The sequence below is a fragment of the Haliotis rubra genome, unplaced genomic scaffold (assembly GCF_003918875.1).
Source record: "Haliotis rubra isolate DU_JTF1 unplaced genomic scaffold, ASM391887v1 Scf299, whole genome shotgun sequence".
Classification (NCBI taxonomy): domain Eukaryota; kingdom Metazoa; phylum Mollusca; class Gastropoda; order Lepetellida; family Haliotidae; genus Haliotis; species Haliotis rubra.
This window is the reverse complement of record NW_025766967.1, coordinates 467,556-487,119: the sequence shown is the minus strand read 5'-3', so window position 1 is coordinate 487,119 and position 19,564 is coordinate 467,556. Positions and strand designations below refer to the sequence as shown.

General features: G+C 41.1%; 2 protein-coding genes across 2 annotated transcripts; both read left to right on the top strand.

Annotated features, from left to right (window-relative positions):
* The first annotated feature begins 2,918 nt into the window (after positions 1 to 2,918).
* LOC124282367 lies at positions 2,919 to 8,153 on the top strand. Its single transcript, XM_046718342.1, has 4 exons — positions 2,919 to 4,327; positions 5,316 to 5,349; positions 5,638 to 5,736; positions 7,164 to 8,153. The coding sequence occupies exons 1-4, from the start codon at positions 3,950 to 3,952 to the stop codon at positions 7,553 to 7,555; spliced, it is 903 nt and encodes a 300-aa protein (XP_046574298.1). The 5' UTR covers positions 2,919 to 3,949; the 3' UTR covers positions 7,556 to 8,153.
* A 7,646-nt stretch (positions 8,154 to 15,799) lies between these two features.
* LOC124282366 lies at positions 15,800 to 19,292 on the top strand. The gene is made up of 3 exons (XM_046718341.1): positions 15,800 to 16,407; positions 17,859 to 17,976; positions 18,490 to 19,292. Exons 1-3 carry the CDS (start codon positions 15,877 to 15,879, stop codon positions 18,885 to 18,887), a joined length of 1,047 nt encoding a protein of 348 aa, XP_046574297.1. The 5' UTR covers positions 15,800 to 15,876; the 3' UTR covers positions 18,888 to 19,292.
* The last annotated feature ends 272 nt before the right edge of the window (positions 19,293 to 19,564 follow it).

Sequence of the window (19,564 nt, the reverse complement as noted above, 5' to 3'; positions counted from 1 at the left end):
CACCATGGATTGAACAAATAGTCCATAATATCTTGAGATTAGAGGGGGTTATACAACGAGTGAGTGAGTATGGTTTTACGCCGCCATTAGGAATATTTCAGCAATATCACGGCGGAGTCATACAGTGAACTTTGCGATTGTGTAATAGTTATGTCACTTTATTATCCATGTACAATGAGAATATGACTTTATATACTCTTTAACTGAAAGGATTTCAATCTCAGTTTGTTTGTTTTTAACACCGTAGATAGCAATGTTCGAGTTACACGGCGGTTAGCTTTAATGAATATAACCTGGACCAGATACTCTGGACAGTGACTGGCATTAATGAACACACTTGGGATGTGATGAACAAAACAAGCGTGGGCTGCTGAAGATAAAACAAGCGCTTTGCTGTTATCTTATTTCACCAATGGGCCGATATCAATTAAACAACAAACTACCGTGACCTTTACTAACCAATCACTGGGGCGGTGGGGTAGTCCAGTGGTTAAAACGTTCGCCCGTCACGCCAAAGACCCGGGTTCGATTTCCTACATGGGCACAATGTGTGAAGCCCATTTCTTGTGTCCCCGCCGTGATATTGCTGGAATATTGCTAAAAGCGGCGTACAACTAACTCACTCACTCACTAACCAATTAGTGACGTCTACAACACCCTCGCTCGGTACTGATCCACAGTAGGATATATGCCAACAATGTAATTGCATCACAATCTTAGGCAAACTATTGCAAACCTAGTCAAATTGTCACCCATTCCAATCTTCTGTATCTGATTACATGTATTTTGATACCGAAACTCTGAAGGATACCGATAAAACAAAATCTACTTAGTACAACCAAGACGCTGTTGGTTATTGTTTACATAAATAAATGGAAGGAGAGCGATTATAGATGTTAGACAGAGTCTCGCCTTCGTCTTTATTTTAAGTGAGTGGGTGAGATGAGTTTTACGACGCATTTAGGTGAAATTGATTTAACGTTGTGCTTGAGAATATTTCGCTCATATGACGACGTGCATGCGTGTGTATGCGGCTGCTTGTACTACCCCAGACTTAAGCTTGTTTTATTGTGCTAGCTCACTGAGATACCATGCCGCAGTGAAGCATGAATACCCCTCTAAGACACATTATACTGACTCCAAGCCGACCAGTCCTTGTTGTACCCAGTAATGCCGAGCGCCAGGCAGGGACCAACACGTACCATATGTTAACGTCTTTTGGTATTGGCTGCATTTAGCAACATTCCTGCACTGTGACGACGGGGGACACCAGAAAAGGGCTTTGCACATTGTATGTACCCACCTGGGGAATCGAACTCGAGTCTTCGACGTGAGGTGCAATCGCCTAACCACTAGGCCACTCCACCGCCCCCTTTACATTCAATTGAAGTATATCAGATGAACTTCTGAGAAAGAGTGGGAAAGGATCAATCATAATGGACATCAGTGTAACAGCTCCAACCCAGGCAGACGATACAACCTTGATATCACTAGTCAGATCCCATCTACAAGACATGGTATCTATGTGCGAAGCATACAGTGGACAGTGGAGATTCACATTTTCTCCAGCAAAAAGCAGAGTTCTAACCTTTGGACCAGTCAGCTCCTCTAACCTGGACATAAAGTTATACGGTCAAGGAATCCCAATCACCAGGGAAATAGAACACGTTGGGATAACCCTTTCAGCAGAATACAACTCTTTGAACAGAACCATCGATGTATGCTCGAAGATGCGATCAACAACAATGTCACTGCTTAAATCAGGAGTACATATCAGAGGATTAAACCCTTTAGTCAGCTCTAAAATCATTAAATCTGTCTGTGTCCCAAAGATCCCTTTTTGGGTGTGAACTGTGTTACAACCTGAGTAAAGCACAAATGTTGGCATCGGAACGTTCCCAGAGAGCTGCCCTCAAGATAGCACAGGGCCTACCTCGGTCAACGAGAACAGATATCTGTAACGCTCTGCTCGGCTGGACATCACTGGAGTCTGAAATAGACAAACGAAAGCTACTGTTCCTTGGAAACCTATGTAAAGGCAAAACAGACTTAGTCCCCAGGCGCATCTTTTCAACAAGACTGGCTCTGTCTAAGTACATGTGTACAGAAACCTCACTCGGCTTTGTTCCAGACATCAAACGGATTGCAGAGAGGTGCAACCTTGGGGCTTTCCTTAACACCTTCAGCAGCCATGGAACATTCCCCAGTAGATCGACCTGGAAGAGAATTGTGAAGGATGCTATCAAAGGGAGAGAACTCGATATATGGAAAAGACGAATAGAGACTGACCCAGACCTAAGACACTTCCCACTGATTCATCCAGTAATTCCCCCCCCCCACACACACACACACACACACACACACACACACCACCACCATCACCGAAGCGTGGGTAACAGCGAAGAGAGTTCCTGGTATAAAGCAAGCTGCAGCCTTTGTGATCCAGATGTGGAGGCCAGGAAATGTCCAGGTCCAGGGTGTGTGCAGACTGTGCAGGGACAGTTACACAGACCTACTTGTGCACACTGTGTGCATGTGTCCTGAGACAGAAGAACAGAGAGACAATCTCTGGTGCAACATAGTGGACAGGTGTTATGTGGAGGTCAGGAGCCTGATGTGGAATTGGTATGATGTCTCCTGTCCTGCCATCCTCCTGTGCCAGATCCGGACATTGAACTCACATTTTCTGAAGTAGCAATCAAAGGCTTACATCAATTCCAAAGAGTAACTGTTATCGAAAAGGAATATTATAATCACCGTTTCTAAAGCTACAAGTAATCATAACATTGCATGCTTTTATAATGTAAATTTGTCATTATTATTACTCTTGTAACTCTCCTTTGGAGGAACAAAGAATATATATTTATACCGTCGCCGATATACGGTTATTGACACACGTAAGAAATTATTTTCTTGTCAAACTGCCAATCGTATGATATGCAGCTAATAGCCAGAACAACACACTTCACGAATCAGAAGAAATGTAATATCTCACAGCACAGAATAAATGTAGAGAAGGCAGCCGTATTTTGTTTGTGTTAATGTAAAATAGGCTAAGAGTGAGAACAGAAAATGGATCAAGGACATTGAGAGAAAATGTAAGGATGCATGATGTAAATACCGGGTTCCAGGAAAGAGAAAAGAGAGAGGTATAAGAAGAAATACGTGAAAACAAAAGTAACAAAACCGTTTTCCAAACATAAAATATCTCTGCTGGTCGTAAAATCCGTAGTGTGATTGTAAGAATATCATGTATCACCATATATAGACATAATGACAATGTTTACAAGTGGACGCAAGGTGGACGATGTCCGGTTATAAGGAGCCTGTCCACTTTTATCTGTGTAAGCTGAGACTGTATCCTCCACACAAGTGGTGCATGGTTTCAGGGAAATGCAAGCACAGTGGGAGAGAAGAAATATCCCTGCTAGAGGGGAGATAGTCTGTCCAACAGTCCCCGAACCATATTAATTTCCCTGCAGCCTAGCCCTCCCTGCAATGCTAATTGACTAAATGAAGCAGGTCTTGATTTCCCAAGGTTCTGAATCTCTGGTCCCCCAGGGATTCTTTTAAATTTAAACGGGTTTATTTGTTACAATCAGAGTTATATATATCCGGAGACTCAGCCTTAGTCTAGAGGACAGACACCATGGCTGTTGAGGAAGAGAAAGCAGGTCACTATGGGAATTCCCCGTAGCAAGCGTAACTTCAGGGAATCCGCGGTGAGGTAATGGGTATTCCGTACCGAGGGAGCAAGTATTTTATCAACTAGCATGTTTTGGATAGATTCAGTGTATGTGAGACAGCTACAGGCGACACTATCAGCTGAACAGATTCGACTTAGAGAGACTTGACAAGTGTGCTGTTACATCATTAATCTCATGGGGAACGTATACATAGTTCGTAATACACATTGATTTCACGGTGGCAACGGATTTCATTTTCAATTATGTCCGAACCCGAGTCCACCTTCCTATCCATTGAGCCAGCAACGTCACCAACTCCACCGCCCCATCAAGGCCGACGTCGTCCGGGGGTGCTGTTGTATGCGATTATCGGATTATCGCTGACAGCCAATGTTGTGCTGATTGTCGTCGTGGCTGTCCATGAGTTTATGAAACCGCGAGAACATCACCCCAGAACTGAGGGTTTACCCGCTCTGTCGAATCGAAAGCAGGCGGCTGCTGATCAAATATGTCTCACCTGTGATCAACTTGGTCCGCTGGTCGAATCCAAGGATACGCTTTATGACGTCATAAGACTGCCATCGGGACATGCGCTGTGTTGTCAGAGACAGAAGAATGACGTCACAACGTTATTCCAAAAGGTACTTAAATACTAGTAATATAGACGGTGCATTTAGAAGTAGTACTTGTAGTAGCGTTGGTGATGGTAGTAGTAGTAGTAGTAGGAGTAGTTAGTTGTAATAGTTACAGTCGTAGTAGTTACAGAAGTTACAGTAGTAGTAGTAGCTGTGGTAGTAACAGTAGGAGTAGTAGTTGTAGTACAGTAGCATTGGTGATAGTAGTAGCATTGGTGGTGGTAGTAGTAGCAGTAGTAGTAGTAATTGTTGTAGTTGCAATAGTAGTAGTAGTCACATAAATAGTAGTAGTAGTAGTAGCAGCAGTAGTAGTAGTAGTAGTAGTAGTAATAGTAGTAGTAGTAATAGTAGTAGTAGTAGTAGTAGTAGTAGTAATAGTAGTAGTAGTAGTAGTAGTAGTAGTAGTAGTAGTAGTAATAGTAGTAGTAGTAGTAGTAGTAGTAGTAGTAATAGTAGTAGTAGTAGTAATAGTAGTAGTAGTAGTAGTAGTAGTAGTAGTAGTAATAGTAGTAGTAGTAGTAGTAGTAGTAGTAATAATAATAGTAGTAGTAGTAGTAGTAGTAATAGTAGTAGTAGTAGTAGTTGTAGTAGCGATCGAGATTATCTCGAGTAACACTGCAGCCCAAGGAACAGGAACTTGCGTATCTGAGACATGTTCCCTGGTGTGGCAGGAGTTAATCAAGGTTCGAATCCCCATATAACAAAGACAAAAAGCTGAAATGACTACAACTAAAGACATCGTGTGTTTATTCCCATGTTCAGATTATACGCTGGGTTTGAATTAACTTCTCAGAGCAGAGTAGTGAGATTAGATGTTTTACATGTCATCGTACCCCAATTGCGTTGATCGATGCTCATAATGTTGATCACTGGATTGTCCGGTCCAGACTCGATTAATTGCACACAGTGCAGCGTTAACAACAAACAAACCAATCCAAATCAACCTTTAAAGACATGCCGTTTGAGGTCTTCATGTGTTTTTATTTCGTTTCAGATAATCAGTGACGAATACTACAGAAGGTCCACAGGTGCGTGCATTTATTCACTCGTTCATTCATGTATTTAAGGATCTTTGTTTTATATGTAACACTCACCCACGGCGGCGTAAAAGTGGCGTAAAAGTAAACTCACTCACTCGCTTAATTAACACAGAACTTCACGGCACTAAACGAATAAATTATATTTCATTCAAAATAATAATTCCCATGATTTTACAACAAATACACGAAGCAGTTACAAACGTATAGGTAGTACTACCAAAACAACGATTTGTCTGAACAATTTCGATAAACGAACAATGGCTTTTGTCATTTTAGGCAGGGAGCCGGGTGACCTCCTTAAAGGGTTGCGGGAAGAGATATGGAGTCGTCCCAGGGAGTCGACGTGGGCTCACCGATATCTGGTGCCAGACAGAGGTAATGATTTGCATATGCATGCACATTTGCTTCCGTATTACAACACTGACATGGTGGTGGATGGTGTTTTATGCCGCATAGACAAATTCCGGCTTTCTTATTGGCCATGTGTTTGGCAGCTTGACTCATGGGAGTTTCTAGGACTTCAGTCCTGCCCCACAACGAAACACATGTGATACACGTGGTCTCACCTTAGGCAAGTGAGTTTGTTCAAAATTGCCTCTGTTCACCCAGCAGAAAATGGGTACCCGGTGGGGTAAGTTATATGACTATAACCTTCTGGCTCCTAACAGGCAGCTTGGGCTATCCGGGGTTATAATGTTGTGTTGTATGTGCGAGCTTTGAATATTGCCCCTTTGCTGTGTGGAGTATTGCATGGCATAAGTACCTCCATTAGAATCGAAGAATCACCCTATTCAGTCCAAAATACATTCAATCAGAGTAACTGTGTGGCAGAAACGCCTACTCGGGCTTAAAATGACACGCAAACGCCAAGTCTTGTTTTGCTTTTGAGACGACCCCTCCTACCTGTTTCTTTTTATATTGATAGTGAAACGCCATGGTAGCTACATCCTTAATAATTTCAGTATTAAAGTTATTATTGTTTACGTCTGCTATCGTTTATAATGAAGCTAAGTCTAATTTCAAAATGATCGTTTAAAAGTGTCCTTTATAATACAATATCATCGCACACTAATTTGTATAAAGCCATGGTCTGTTCTGAATAAGTCGCATTGGACTTAGAAAAAAACTGCATTGCTCATTTCTGCACTAAGCTCTCCTCAGTAAAATCCTTCTTTTACGTTTCCTATCTCCCTCCCACTGAGACTGTAGTTAGGCCGAACTTAGTTTAACAGATATTTCACACTTTCACATATTAACTACATGTAGATATAAATGTGAAAAAACAGTTTTTTTTCTATTTCCGGCAGTACTTTTGTTTTTCAGCTCGTTCACATGGTGGAAGCATATAGTTGTATTACAGTTGTGTAGATTGATGCAGATAATTTCCTTGACTGTCTGGTTCAACCTGTTCTATACTGATCGCCGACATTTTGATGGAGTATTACCGAGTTTGGTGTTCACAAAATGTCAAACATATATTCATGGAAACGAATACGGGAACACATGAAAGTACAAATGTTCCTTTATTCTTGTCCATGTTTCTTCACGAGGAATGAATAACACAGTGAGTGAAATTCTGGAAATAAATAAAAGAACACTTGTACTTTCATGTGTTCCCTTATTCGTTTCTGTGAGTATATATATATTAAAAATTATATGGAAAATGGGATATCGTTACTTTTTTAAGTGTTTATATCATTTGAGGTGATTACAGTTACAGGTTCTCTGTATAACACATAAATATTGTTGTGATACATCAGTACATGAACTGTGCTTTGTTAATATTGTACTCGTTTGTACAGATTCACCGCCAACATGGACGACGAGCGACCCCTACAATACGTCTTTCTGTTCCAACGTCGAATGTGATGGGGACAAAGTCGTCGTGGCAGCAGCAGGTCTGTACCTGGTGTACTCACACATCACCTTCACCACGTTGCCAACATCCTCAGACACACCCTTCCTGCACATGATACGGCGACAGAACCCTAACCTCCCTGGCCTCGGAGAGAAATCCATACTCATGTCTAAAACGTCCTTCCGGTTGACAGTAACTCCGCAGCAAACGTCCTTCCTGTCCGCCATTGTGAAGCTCCGCAAACAAGATCGCCTCCATGTGGTGGTGTCGAACAATTATTATGATTTAGTTGAGAAAAGGAGATTTTCAAATTATTTTGGTGTTATAAAAATGTAAATATGATTTTAACCTGTTTTTTCAAGCTGTTTTTTTCATAATGGCTGTCTAAAGCACAGTATTACAACACTAATATTTTCGTATCTGGAAGCAAAGCAATAGGTGGCTACGCAAATTCTATCGTTTGAATGTAGATATATGCATAACGGCATTGTTCCTGGTGATGTGTATTGGACAAGACAATCCAGAAGAAACAGTCACTTTCAGGAATACAGTGCCACAACCGTCGGATGTAAACTGTGACATGAGTAAATTTATGTCAACGGATACGCGTCGAAAGTTCCAGTAGGTGTGATATATCTCACTAGGCAGCAACTAGTATGAAGTATTTTAACATTGAAGCCTTTTTAAGTCGAACTCTGTTGTCCCGATATCTCAAAAGAGATGTTTCGTGTTGGTACTGTTTAAGTCCTCGTCGACTATGTTTTAATGTCACTCCTCTGTAATTGAAGTTCGGGTAATTCGAATAGTTATTATATCCTGGGAGTCCGTTTTAATGAGGTGTCATTGTTAAAGTACGTTCATGTTCTATATTGTAGATGTGTTCATTGTGAAATGCAGTTTCAAAATGTAAAAACAATAAACTGGTATGTTTTTATAAAGGAGTCTTACTTCACCTAAACACTTTTACCAATTTGTATGTGAGTGAGTGGGTCGTTGGGTGGGTGAGTGAGAAAGAGAGAATGAGTGGGTGAACAGTTGGGAGGTCAGGTGGATGAGAGAGTGAGTGGGTTCGTGGATAGTTGAGTGAATGAGTGAGTAGGCGAGGGAAGGAGTGAGTGAGTTGATGGTTGTTTGAGTGGGTAGGCAGGTGATTGAGTGACTCGGTGAGTGGATGATTGTGTGAGTTGGTAGGCAGACGAGTGAGTGAATCGGTGAGACTATGATTGTGTGAGTTGGTAGGCATGTGTTTGAGTGACTCGGTGAGTGCATGATTGTGTGAGTTGGTAGGCAGACGAGTGAGTGACTCGGTGAGTCTATGATTGTGTGAGTTGGTAGGCAGAGGAGTGAGTGACTCGGTGAGTCTATGATTGTGTGAGTTGGTAGGCAGACGAGTGAGTCAATAGTTGAGTCTATGATTGTGTGAGTTGGTAGGCAGGTGATTCGGTGAGTGGTTGAGTGGATGATTGTGTGATTTAGTAGGCAGGTGAGTGAGTGACTGGTTGAGTGGATGATTGTGTGAGTTGGTAGGCAGGTGAGTGAGTGACTCTGTGAGTCTATGAATGTGTGAGTTGGTAAGCAGGGGAGTGAGTGACTGGTTGAGTGGATGATTGTGTGAGTTGGTAGGCAGGTGAGTGAGTGAATAGTTGAGTGGATGATTGTGTGAGTTGGTAGGCAGACGAGTGAGTGACACAGTGAGTCTATGATTGTGTGAGTTGGTAGGCAGACGAGTGAGTGAATCGGTGAGTCTATGATTGTGTGAGTTGGTAGGCAGACGAGTGAGTGACTGGTTGAGTGAATGGTTGTGTGAGTTGGTAGGCAGGCGAGTGAGTGACTGGATGAGTCTATGATTGTGTGAGTTGGTAGGCAGGTGATTGAGTGAGTGGCTTGTTGAGTGAATGGTTGTGTGAGTTGGTAGGCAGGCGAGTGAGTGAATCGGTGAGTCTATGATTGTATCAGTTGGTAGGCAAGCGAGTCAGTGACTGGTTGAGTGAATGGTTGTGTGAGTTGGTAGTCAGGCGAGGGAGTGACTGGTTGAGTGAATGGTTGTGTGAGTTGGTAGTCAGGCGAGTGAGTGACTGGTTGAGTGAATGGTTTTGTGAGTTGGTAGTCAGGCGAGTGAGTGACTGGTTGAGTGGATGGTTGTGTGAGTTGGTAGGCAGGTGAGTGAGTGACTCGGTGAGTCTATGATTGTGTGAGTTGGTAGGCAGGCGAGTGAGTGACTGGTTGAGTGAATGGTTGTGTGAGTTGGTAGGCAGACGAGTGAGTGACTCGGTGAGTGAATGGTTGTGTGAGTTGGTAGGCAGGCGAGTGTGTGACTTGTTGAGTGGATAGTTGTGTGAGTTGGTAGGCAGGCGAGTGAGTGAGTGACTGGTTGAGTGAATGGTTGTGTGAGTTGGTAGGCAGGCGAGTGAGTGACTCGGTGAGTCTATGATTGTGTGAGTTGGTAGACAGGCGAGTGAGTGAGTGGATGATTGTGTGAGTTGGTAGGCAGGCGAGTGAGTTACTCGATGAGCAAGCCCATACCGGTACAGGTCTCCGACATTAACCACAATTATAAAACCCATAAGCACATGTATTGTACTAGAAGACCAGGGTTCGGAATCAGATGGCCAGTTTCTGAGATTCGAACCCACGATCAGATATACTACAGCTAAAGGAAATAACACTGTACAGCAACCAACAGTACCGACTGGGCCATCGTGAACAATATACATATGATTAGCAGTTTCTGTTCATACTTCCATGAATATTTCATCACACGACGCATTTCTGAACTAACCACATTTTCCTGTCATTGACACCCGTGAAGGGTCCTTGATCAGCATCAGGTGTTTGCCGTAAGAGGCGACTAACGGGATCGCGTGGTCAAGCTCGCTGACAGGGTTGACACATGTCACCGTATCCCAATGGCGTAGATCGATGTTCATGCTGTTGATCACTGGGTTGTCTGGTCCAGACTCGATTATTTACAGACTGCCGCCATATGGCTGGAATATTGCTGAGTGCGACATTAAACATCAAACCAACAAATTGTTGAAGAGGAACACTTTTTATGGATAGGCAACTTCTTTATTGCATAGGCTGTATGGCTGGAAAAAATATTAAATGTTAAAACTTTGAAGTTCTTGGCATTACCCTTAATGCTAATTTACAAGACTTCTGGGTCATAAATACAATAAAGAGAATTGAAACCATACAAAGAATCCTCGCATTATGGAAGCATAGACCACTGACTTTGATTTACAAAATTACAGTTATTGAATCCTTAGCTCTTTCTTCCTTGGTACATATATTTTAGCCCTGCCTACTCTTCCTGAAGCTTTTGTTAAAGAATTAAATCAAATATTTGTAAAAACATTTTATGGAATGGGAAAAAGGACAAAATAAAGAGGATTAATATGATCAGGAAATCTGATGAAGGTTGCCTAAGAAAGATTGATGTTGACACTTTTATTCAAGCCTTGAAACTTTCTCACTTAAGAAAATGCTACCAAAATCCTACCTGCAAGAACCCAAGCCAATTTCCTTTATCCTTATCTGTGAGCGAATATCAATATTCGAAATAATTGTTAAAATCCTTATTGGAGAAGTGTTTTGGACGCATGGACACTATCTAAGAATACCCAGACAATATCAACTATATTTTATCTCAACCTCTTTGGCTGAAACATCAGTTCAAAGATAAAACCCTCTTTATACAAAATTGGTATCACAAAGGGCTGCATTTTGTTAAGAATGTCTGTAACACATGAGGATTAATGCCCTTCAGTGAACTGAAAAACGTATATGATACCAGGGGAACCTTCTTAGATTATCACAGACTGCTATGTAGCATCCCTCCTAAGTGGAAACAGTGCATCAACCAGCAAAGGTGTATTATAAAATCCAACCTGATTATTGGAAACAGCTTAAGCTTGACTAGCTTAGGCTTGGAAAGGGCTCCAGATACTTTTATGATAATATTATCACATGTTATACGTGGCCCAGGTGTGTCAAAAATGGACGGATAACTTTAACCTTACTTCTCCAAACTGGAAAAATATATTGCTCCAGTTTAGGTGTTGTACAAAAGACGTAAAACTTCTAGAATTTCAATTCAAATTTCTACACCGCATGGTATATAACTAGGTAGGAACTAAAGGTTATGAACCTAGTAAACGATGATATTTGATCTTTTTGTGAACCTTACAAGGAAGACCTAGCTCATGTTTTTCTCCAATGTGAATATGTAAAAGAATTTTGGGGGAGTCTGGAACTATTTTTGAAGACCAACATTAACATGGGCATAACTTTGGATACCAACGCAATTCTCTTTGGTTATCCAAATCAATATAACTTGTTGAATCACTTAATCTTACTAAGCAAAAAGTATATATTTCTATAAGGGCAACACTCTATCAATTGATAAGGTTATAAATAATTTCAGACAAGTGTGTGCCATCGAAAGATTTATTGCTTGTAAGAACATTCACTTCCCTGTGCAAACAATGTACAAACTTTGAACTTTGTAGTTTAAGCTCACTGGTACAATTAGATAAATTATGTCTGATCATTGTATATTACTGTAATTGTAGCTATAGACTGTTTCTATTTTGAAAACACTGTGCCACTTTTGAGCCACTTTAGAAATTGAATCAGACAGAATACATCTGATGGAATATACTACTGGCTTACAACCATAGACTTACCTCCCTTTGCTAACACTGTGCCACTCGTGAACATTGGTGGGCCAAATAGGCCTATATAGCTCTAGTCAGAGAAATCACACCTGTTTGGGTACTTTATTTACTTATAGTCATGGAGTGACTCTCTCTGTGCAAACAGTGTGCTTTTTTTTCTTGCTTTTTTAATCGATGTATTCTCTTACATGCTTGTACTACTCAGACAATCAAACAAATCATATCTGATTGAGTATACAGTTGACCATCTGGTATGGTATTAGCTTATAGCCATGGTGTGACTTCCTTTTTTTTGAAATCACTGTGCCGTTCTTTAATTTTGGTTTTTCAAAAACGCTTGTACAACTCTAATTTATAACAAATTACATATGACTTCATATACTATTGGCCTATGAATTCTCTTGTAAACACTGAGGCGGTGGGGTAGCCTAGTGGTTAAAGCGTTGGCTCGTCACGCCGAACACCCGGGTTCGATTCCCCACATGGGTACAATGTGTAAAGCCCATTTCTGGTGTCCCCCCGCCGTGATATTGCTGGAATATTGCTAAAAGCGGCGCAAAACCAAACTCACTCAGTCAGTCAGTCTTGTAAACACTATGCGTTTCTTGAACTTTGCATCGCAAACTTCAGACGTCATGCATTATTAGCATACTGCCATAAATTTTACTTTCTCTGGCAAACATTGTGCCATTATTGAACTTGCTTGTGCAACTCCAATAAGAAAACATAGACTTTATGACTTTATATAGCACTGGCACACTGCCACAGCTACTTATTTTTATAACCAATGTGCCTTGAATTTTATATTTGAATCAAAAATGGTACAACCATAGAGTTACTTCCCCTGTGCTTTCATTGTACATCTCATGGGCAGTGGGGTAGCCTAGTGGCTAAAGAGTCCGTCCGTCGCGCCGAAAACCCAGGTTCGAATCCCCACATGGGTACAATGTGTGAAGCCCATTTCTGGTGTCCCCGCCGTGATGTTGCTGGAATTTTGCTAAAAGCGGCGTAAAAGCATACTCAATCACAATCACTGGAATAACAAAACCTTCTTTATTGCAGTTGATGTTGTCTAAGTGTTCCCCTTCATCATATCTCTTCATTATACCAGCTTCTAAATGCCACTTAAGGAAGGAAGTTCGTTGAACAAAACACTTGTTCCCAATATTAACGTCGTTGAACAAAACACTTAAACGTTAGATAAAGAATTCCTTGAAACCCATGGCCATGGTGATGTCGAACCCAGAAATATATTCAAGGCAAACCAGGACTTGAACCCAGAGTCAGGGTTTCCCGCACGTAAGGGACGGATCTATGCACAGACAGGAAAAAGGTGTGCCCTGGAGAAGTGTACAGAAACAGCTAAGGGGAATAGCCTATTTATGCGCTCCCGGGGAACTAACCTACTTAATGCTCCCAAGCAGATAAACTTAGGAACCTGTGTGTGCCCTTGGAATCTGTCCACTGATTCCCTGGGAATTGGTACAATTGTGAGGACTGAGGTATGTGTACCTTGCACCACTCGAGCTGTGATAACGAAGAATGATTCAGTGCATTGTAATGAGTTTACAATTTGATGGGAGCGGTGGGGTAACCCAGTGGTTAAAGCGATCGCTCGTCACGTAGAACACCCGGTTTCGATTTCCCACATGGGCACAATGTGTGAAGCCCATTTCTGGTGTCCCCCGCCGTGATATTGCTGGAATATTGCTAAAAGCGGCGTAAAACTAAACTCACTCACTCACTCACACACACACTCACTGCAATTTGTGGAATTTACGGTTACCATGTTAATTCACACTTCATTCTCCGCATTACTTTGCACTCAACAACTTCCACCCCGTGTTCCTTGAGACGTCATTAACACGTCACATAGAGATAGGGGCGGTGGGATATAGCTTAATGGTTAAGGCGTTCGCTCGTCACGCCGAAGGCCCGGGTTCGATTCCCCACATGGGTGCAATGTGTGAAGCCCATTTCAGTTCCTTATAATCGTACATCTTTTGTCGCATTTGAAGGCGCAGTTCGAGTAAGATATGAACATATGGATGGGAAACTCAAATAGGCGTATTCGTCATATACGTGGTATACTGTAGCAGTACACAGCGGTAGTCGACGGGGAGTGACTGAGTGAGTTTAGTTTTTCGCCGCACAAAGCAATATTCCAGCTATGTAGCGGTGCTCTGTAAATAATCGAGTCTGGACCAGACAATCCAGGGATCAACAGTATGAACATCGATCGACGCAATTGGGATACGATGACATGTGTCAACCAAGTCAGCGAGCCTGACCACCCGATTCCTTTAGTCACCTCGCACGACAAGCATGGGTTACTGAAGATGAATTCGAACCCGGACCTTTACAGGTTAGTTGACAGAGAGATGGTCATGACAGTGCCCCAGCTTTTCACCATAGGTTATGCGTTCAATCTGCGCTCCAAGTACAATAGACACAGCAAATACAATAATAATTATAAGCAGTACGTTAGGTTCTCCTGAATCACTACAGTTGTACGTCAGTACGGTCTTGTCACACATGCTAGGTAGACATCTACTTATAGGGGTGACTACTGAGGCGGAAATAACTATTGCGATAGCGATAGTCTATTGCAAAACTATTGCAATAGTTTTTATTTTTTTCTCCTTGAATTGTCTCAGTTGAAGTCATTTCCCAAATGAATGTATAGTTTATAAAAACATAAAATAAAATATAAGCTGAAACAAGCTGAAGTATGCTCAGTGTCTTCTGATAACTGACAAGAAAGCTGAAACCCAGATTAAGTTTGTTTGAGAGGTAACAGGGGCGTATAACTCTGCATCACAGTGAACGAATCTGGTACTTCCTGTATTTTGTGCTGCACATTTATCAACGGAAGTCATTCACTAAACTATCGATAGTCACACATACTATCGATGCATCGATATATTTTCGTTTCTACCATCGAGTAATTGCTATCGGAGACTCAACAATTGCAATCCATCGATATTTCGATGCATCGATATCGTTATGTAAGCCCTATCTAATTAATTATAATATTTCCGTGTATACAACATTTTCCACAACCTCCACGCTGATTGATATATCCATGCAGTTGTATCTCCTCAACAGAACAACTGGCGGGTTGTACTTATCCGCTGCTGCTTGTTGCAAGTGTACTGAGTTACGCCCCTTTAACATGCCAGACTTATGCTGGTGGGTCAAATCCCAAATTCATCATTTTTTTGTGATTTTTGGTTTGCTAGCACCATAACCATCTAATCCGTACATGTCTGGATCAACGCCGTACAATCTGACTCACGTCGGACGTTGTCCCATGTAAAGCTGATGTAATATAATTGAAAAGATTCAAAGTTAAATTTACTTTCAAAAATAGAAAATGAAATCCAAAAGCGGATTTGTTTTATTTTGAAAGACAATTAGGCTTTAAAAGGTTACATGTTTAATTTGTTCTTGTATGGGATATGAGGTTTAATTAGTGTAGATAGGTTGTTGGAAAGACAGGAATTATAGATGTTGGTAGGTAGGCACGTGGTGAGATGGGCAGACAGATATACTATCGTATACCCTCTATACATAGGTCCGGTGAGCTGTGTGGCCGGGATGTGTGAGGTAACGTATAATGTTGCACCAACTGCTTTATAATATGAACACGATACACACTTCCTGGTGTGTCAGCAGGCAAGTTCACTGCATGACACATGGCTTTATTGTGGCGCAACTGGTGTTGATTTAACGAATAACAAACAGGAAAATGTGAAATATTAAATGTATTTACCACAGACAAATAAGTACAGAAATGCTAACATACTTTTAACTAACGAAATTATAAAACAGAAATAAATTAATATCTTCCTTGATATCATACCGTATAACCGGGGATTCCCCTTTTCTTCCCCGCGTCATGCACCTGTCGTTGGTCACCTGGTCCACCAACCCGGATTTAGCTTTTATTCCTGCTTCGAACATGTTTTGAGGCAAATGCTGGTTTCCCCCCTTGTTCCTTTAAGCATGGTTTGGTTAAACCAAAAGTCGTCTCTCAGTAATTGTCTATCGGAGACCAAGACACATCCGATGGACACTACAGAGGATGGGTCTGACCCGTCCTATTTATACGTTAGTCACCTCAAAAAAGACCATACCTGTCAGATCCAGAAGACGAAACAGGCAAGGGAAAACGAGAAAAGCAACAACAAAGAAAAATGCTTTGATGTGAAGAAACATCCCTTGGTGGCCGTCCTTGTGCTGTCAATGTGTGTCAACATCACACTCGGTGTTGTCTTGGTGATGTCAGTTGCCAGACATGGAATGTCGCAGAATTCCGGCCTGGAAGTCTTGGATTCTTCCGAAGATCTGAGCTCAAGTGTTTGTGTTCTGTGTGCAAGCCTTGGCTTCAATGTGCAAGATGGTGTGGTGAATGGAAGGAAGGATATCGTCGTAAGAAGCATGCCAGACCACAACACTTTCTGTTGTCTAAAGAACTCTGACCATCTACAAAAGCTTATTACAGTCGTAAGTACACATACACCATTCAATCTTTAAAAACTTAAAATTAAAAAACAACAACGGAGTGAGTAAATGCTGTTTTAAGCCTCATCGGCAACTAAACAACGGAAATCGAGTTGATGTCGACATATGTTAAAGTGGCATAATCCGTGATATAATCATACGATATCTGTTATAAGACAGGGTCCATTATGAAACTCGTGATTACGGTCATAGTGCCAATTAATTTATGAGGGTATTATACGGTGCTTTGTGACGTAAACATGAATATTTGTGTATATATAACAGCAATGGGGGTTGACTACACTCTAGTCCCTTTCTCTGCACTCCTCCCTCGTAACAAATAGTGAACTGTGACAATAATTTAATGATAGTTTGTTAAACAACTTTTTTCATTTTAGGACATACAATTTTGCAAACAAATCACAGAGTTGGTCTGATGTTTTGATTATGATCAGCGTTTCATTGCGTATTATATGTTTATTAGTTTTCGAGTTAGATTGCAATTCATCGGTCCGCTTTTTAGCCAAACGGACTATAATTCATCTACACATCTTCCACCTGTCGATCAAGTCGATCAAACTTCTCTTTTACATTCAAAGGCGGTACACGTAAACAGATGCACACAATTTTTAAGAAAAAGACATCTTAAAGGTAAGGAAGTTGTCAGTGCTACAACTAGAAAACTACAAATAAAACATCTGCCCATCTTCATGTCTCTTGAAGCGATCTGTTAAAATTAACAAAGAAGCACCCATCACCTTTTGTGAAATCTGAGCTGTTCTGCAGCTGCCATCGCGTTTTATTGTTACGTCACACTGGTTTCCGAGAAAACCATCGCCATCGCTCTACCAGCGCTCACTGATCCATCCCTTCATTACGTCAGCCGTTTCATACCCACCTTTTCACATATCCATCATCAATATTTCTTATCTGATATTTAGCAATTCATCATTTTTTCTCCCTCATCCATCCACCATTTATGACCCACCATCCATCATTTATCCATCAACTATCCATGGCATTACATCCAGTCAGGAGTTATCTCTCTACAAGAAGACGGCTGGCCCTGTCGTCTACAGTTGCGTCCCTTGGACACGTCAGGAAGCCCTCACCATGGGTTCGAACGTTGTTTGCCTTTCTATATCTGTCAGGAACATACCAATGATCGGTGGTTTCAACTTACAAGCCAAAATATAACTTGAATACTGGTCAAATCAGCATTAAACCCAACTCACACGATCACGCACGCACGCGCGCACGCACTCTCTCACTTAATATTAACCCATCACACATCTCCCTCATCAGTTCGTCAGCTCTTCCGTCTTTCAACCGATCACGTCGGAATATTTTTCAATGTGTACAAAAATGATATACAGTCATCAAAAATCATTTGAACGTAATGTTTTATTTCATCTTGTATTGATGTGCGTGATCCCAGTGTTTAAAGGGTGTAGTTTTCAGCTCAGTTCCGGTACTATAACAGGACAAGTATTGACACGACGCCCGTGTTGACAAGTCCACTTCAAATCCAACATGGCGCTCATTTATTCCTGGAAAGCGGATTTCTGAAAGGTAAGTCATATTTTTTGTTGGTATATATTCAAATGAGGCCCTTCATCCATCAACTTATTTTCAAGTCATTCACGTAGTTTTGAAACAAGATGCAAAATTGCAATGAAACTGGTACCGTGTATAAACTAAACTTCCACCTTAGGCCACATAAAAAAAGAATGTTTCTTATCACTTTAAAAAAAAAATGGATCGGGGTATAGGGGGAGGAAAATTAATTTTACATTTTATTCTATTTTATGTCCAAAGCCTTTGAAGTTTGTGGAAATTTACATATTTTATCCGATAGAAAATCAAAGTTTAAAAGAGTGACAAATCTTTGAGAGTCAAAGTTGCATTTTCTCTTGTGTAAATTTTTTTTTTCTTAGGATAGGGTCGAATATTTGGGTCGGGAGGTAATGTGAAACAGGAATATTTTTTTACGTGGCCTTAAATTAAACGTTTTTCTTGCTGAATCTCTTACAATATTGAGGTCATCACATGAACTACTAACACAGTGTCAGATCCATCTTACAGAGCACAAGCTTGTCTGGACCACTGATTTGGGATACGGGTGTGCATACATTGGTCACGGTGTCAAACTAGTCGACGGAAGAATACAGATCAAAGAAGATGGAACGTACTTCCTCTACTCCTTCTTCACGCTGAAAACTCGCGAGACTACCAGCGAGAGCCGTAATGCTCTTCACACAGTCACCCGTTATAACCCCAGTCTTCCACAGCTGCAGAACCAGCTTCTGCTGTTTCGAAAACACAATCTCGCGAGAGAAAGCAAGAGGTTCGCCACAACCTATCTCGGAGCGTCACTAGTTCTGAGGAAAGGGGATGAAGTATGGGTAAACGTTGAACCAGTTTCGTCGGTGTACGCCTACTCGCCATCTAACTATTTTGGCCTTTTCAAGTTAGATAACTGACTGTCATGTAAGATAAAATATTTCTGTAAATATACTCCTGGCTACCGAGGAAGTCTTTTTGATGACGTTGAATTTGTGTGAGGTTTTTGAGAAAGCTTCTGGTAGAGCCGGGTTCGCACTGAGTAATATTTACTGTGTGTTCCCAAAATAACGGTTAACGTGTTGTGTCATATTACCATTGTGGATTCCACCCTAACTTGAACTTGAACTTGTATTTTGAGGGATAAAACATACTGCCGGGTTGGAAAAAGCTGGTAAAACAACCGGATAATGTCTTATTTTACTCTGATAAACATTCTTTCTCTGATTAGTTTTAATGTTGTTTATATACAAAATATATATTAATAACCGGTGTTATACAAGTTTTATCACTTTTTTCGATTATTAAACGTGCTTTTTTCTGCAGTTGTTTATTTTGTGTTTTGTTTTTAAAAGATACAAAAAAGGTCGGAGTGCACACAAAGGACATTGACGTATATGGTTGTTCATGTTGTCTATTCCTCATGAACATGCTGTGCCGATAACACCTATGCAGTAAAAGCAGTCTTCATAGTGGTATCTCAGTGGGCTAGCACTATAAAACCAGCTTAAGTCTGGGCTAGTACAAGCAGCCGCACATAGACATACACACGCATCCACGTCGTCATATGAGCAAAATATTCTCAAGCACGACGTTA

Excerpts from the sequence above, each read along its gene's own strand:
- LOC124282367 (XM_046718342.1), top strand. The coding sequence starts at position 3,950 with ATGTCCGAACCCGAGTCCACCTTCCTATCCATTGAGCCAGCAACGTCA. Across the intron at positions 4,328-5,315 it reads TCACAACGTTATTCCAAAAG|ATAATCAGTGACGAATACTA; the intron begins GTACTTAAATAC and ends ATTTCGTTTCAG. Across the intron at positions 5,350-5,637 it reads ATACTACAGAAGGTCCACAG|GCAGGGAGCCGGGTGACCTC; the intron begins GTGCGTGCATTT and ends TTGTCATTTTAG.
- LOC124282366 (XM_046718341.1), top strand. The coding sequence starts at position 15,877 with ATGCTGGTTTCCCCCCTTGTTCCTTTAAGCATGGTTTGGTTAAACCAA. Across the intron at positions 16,408-17,858 it reads TACAAAAGCTTATTACAGTC|TTTTCAGCTCAGTTCCGGTA; the intron begins GTAAGTACACAT and ends TAAAGGGTGTAG. Across the intron at positions 17,977-18,489 it reads GGAAAGCGGATTTCTGAAAG|AGCACAAGCTTGTCTGGACC; the intron begins GTAAGTCATATT and ends TCCATCTTACAG.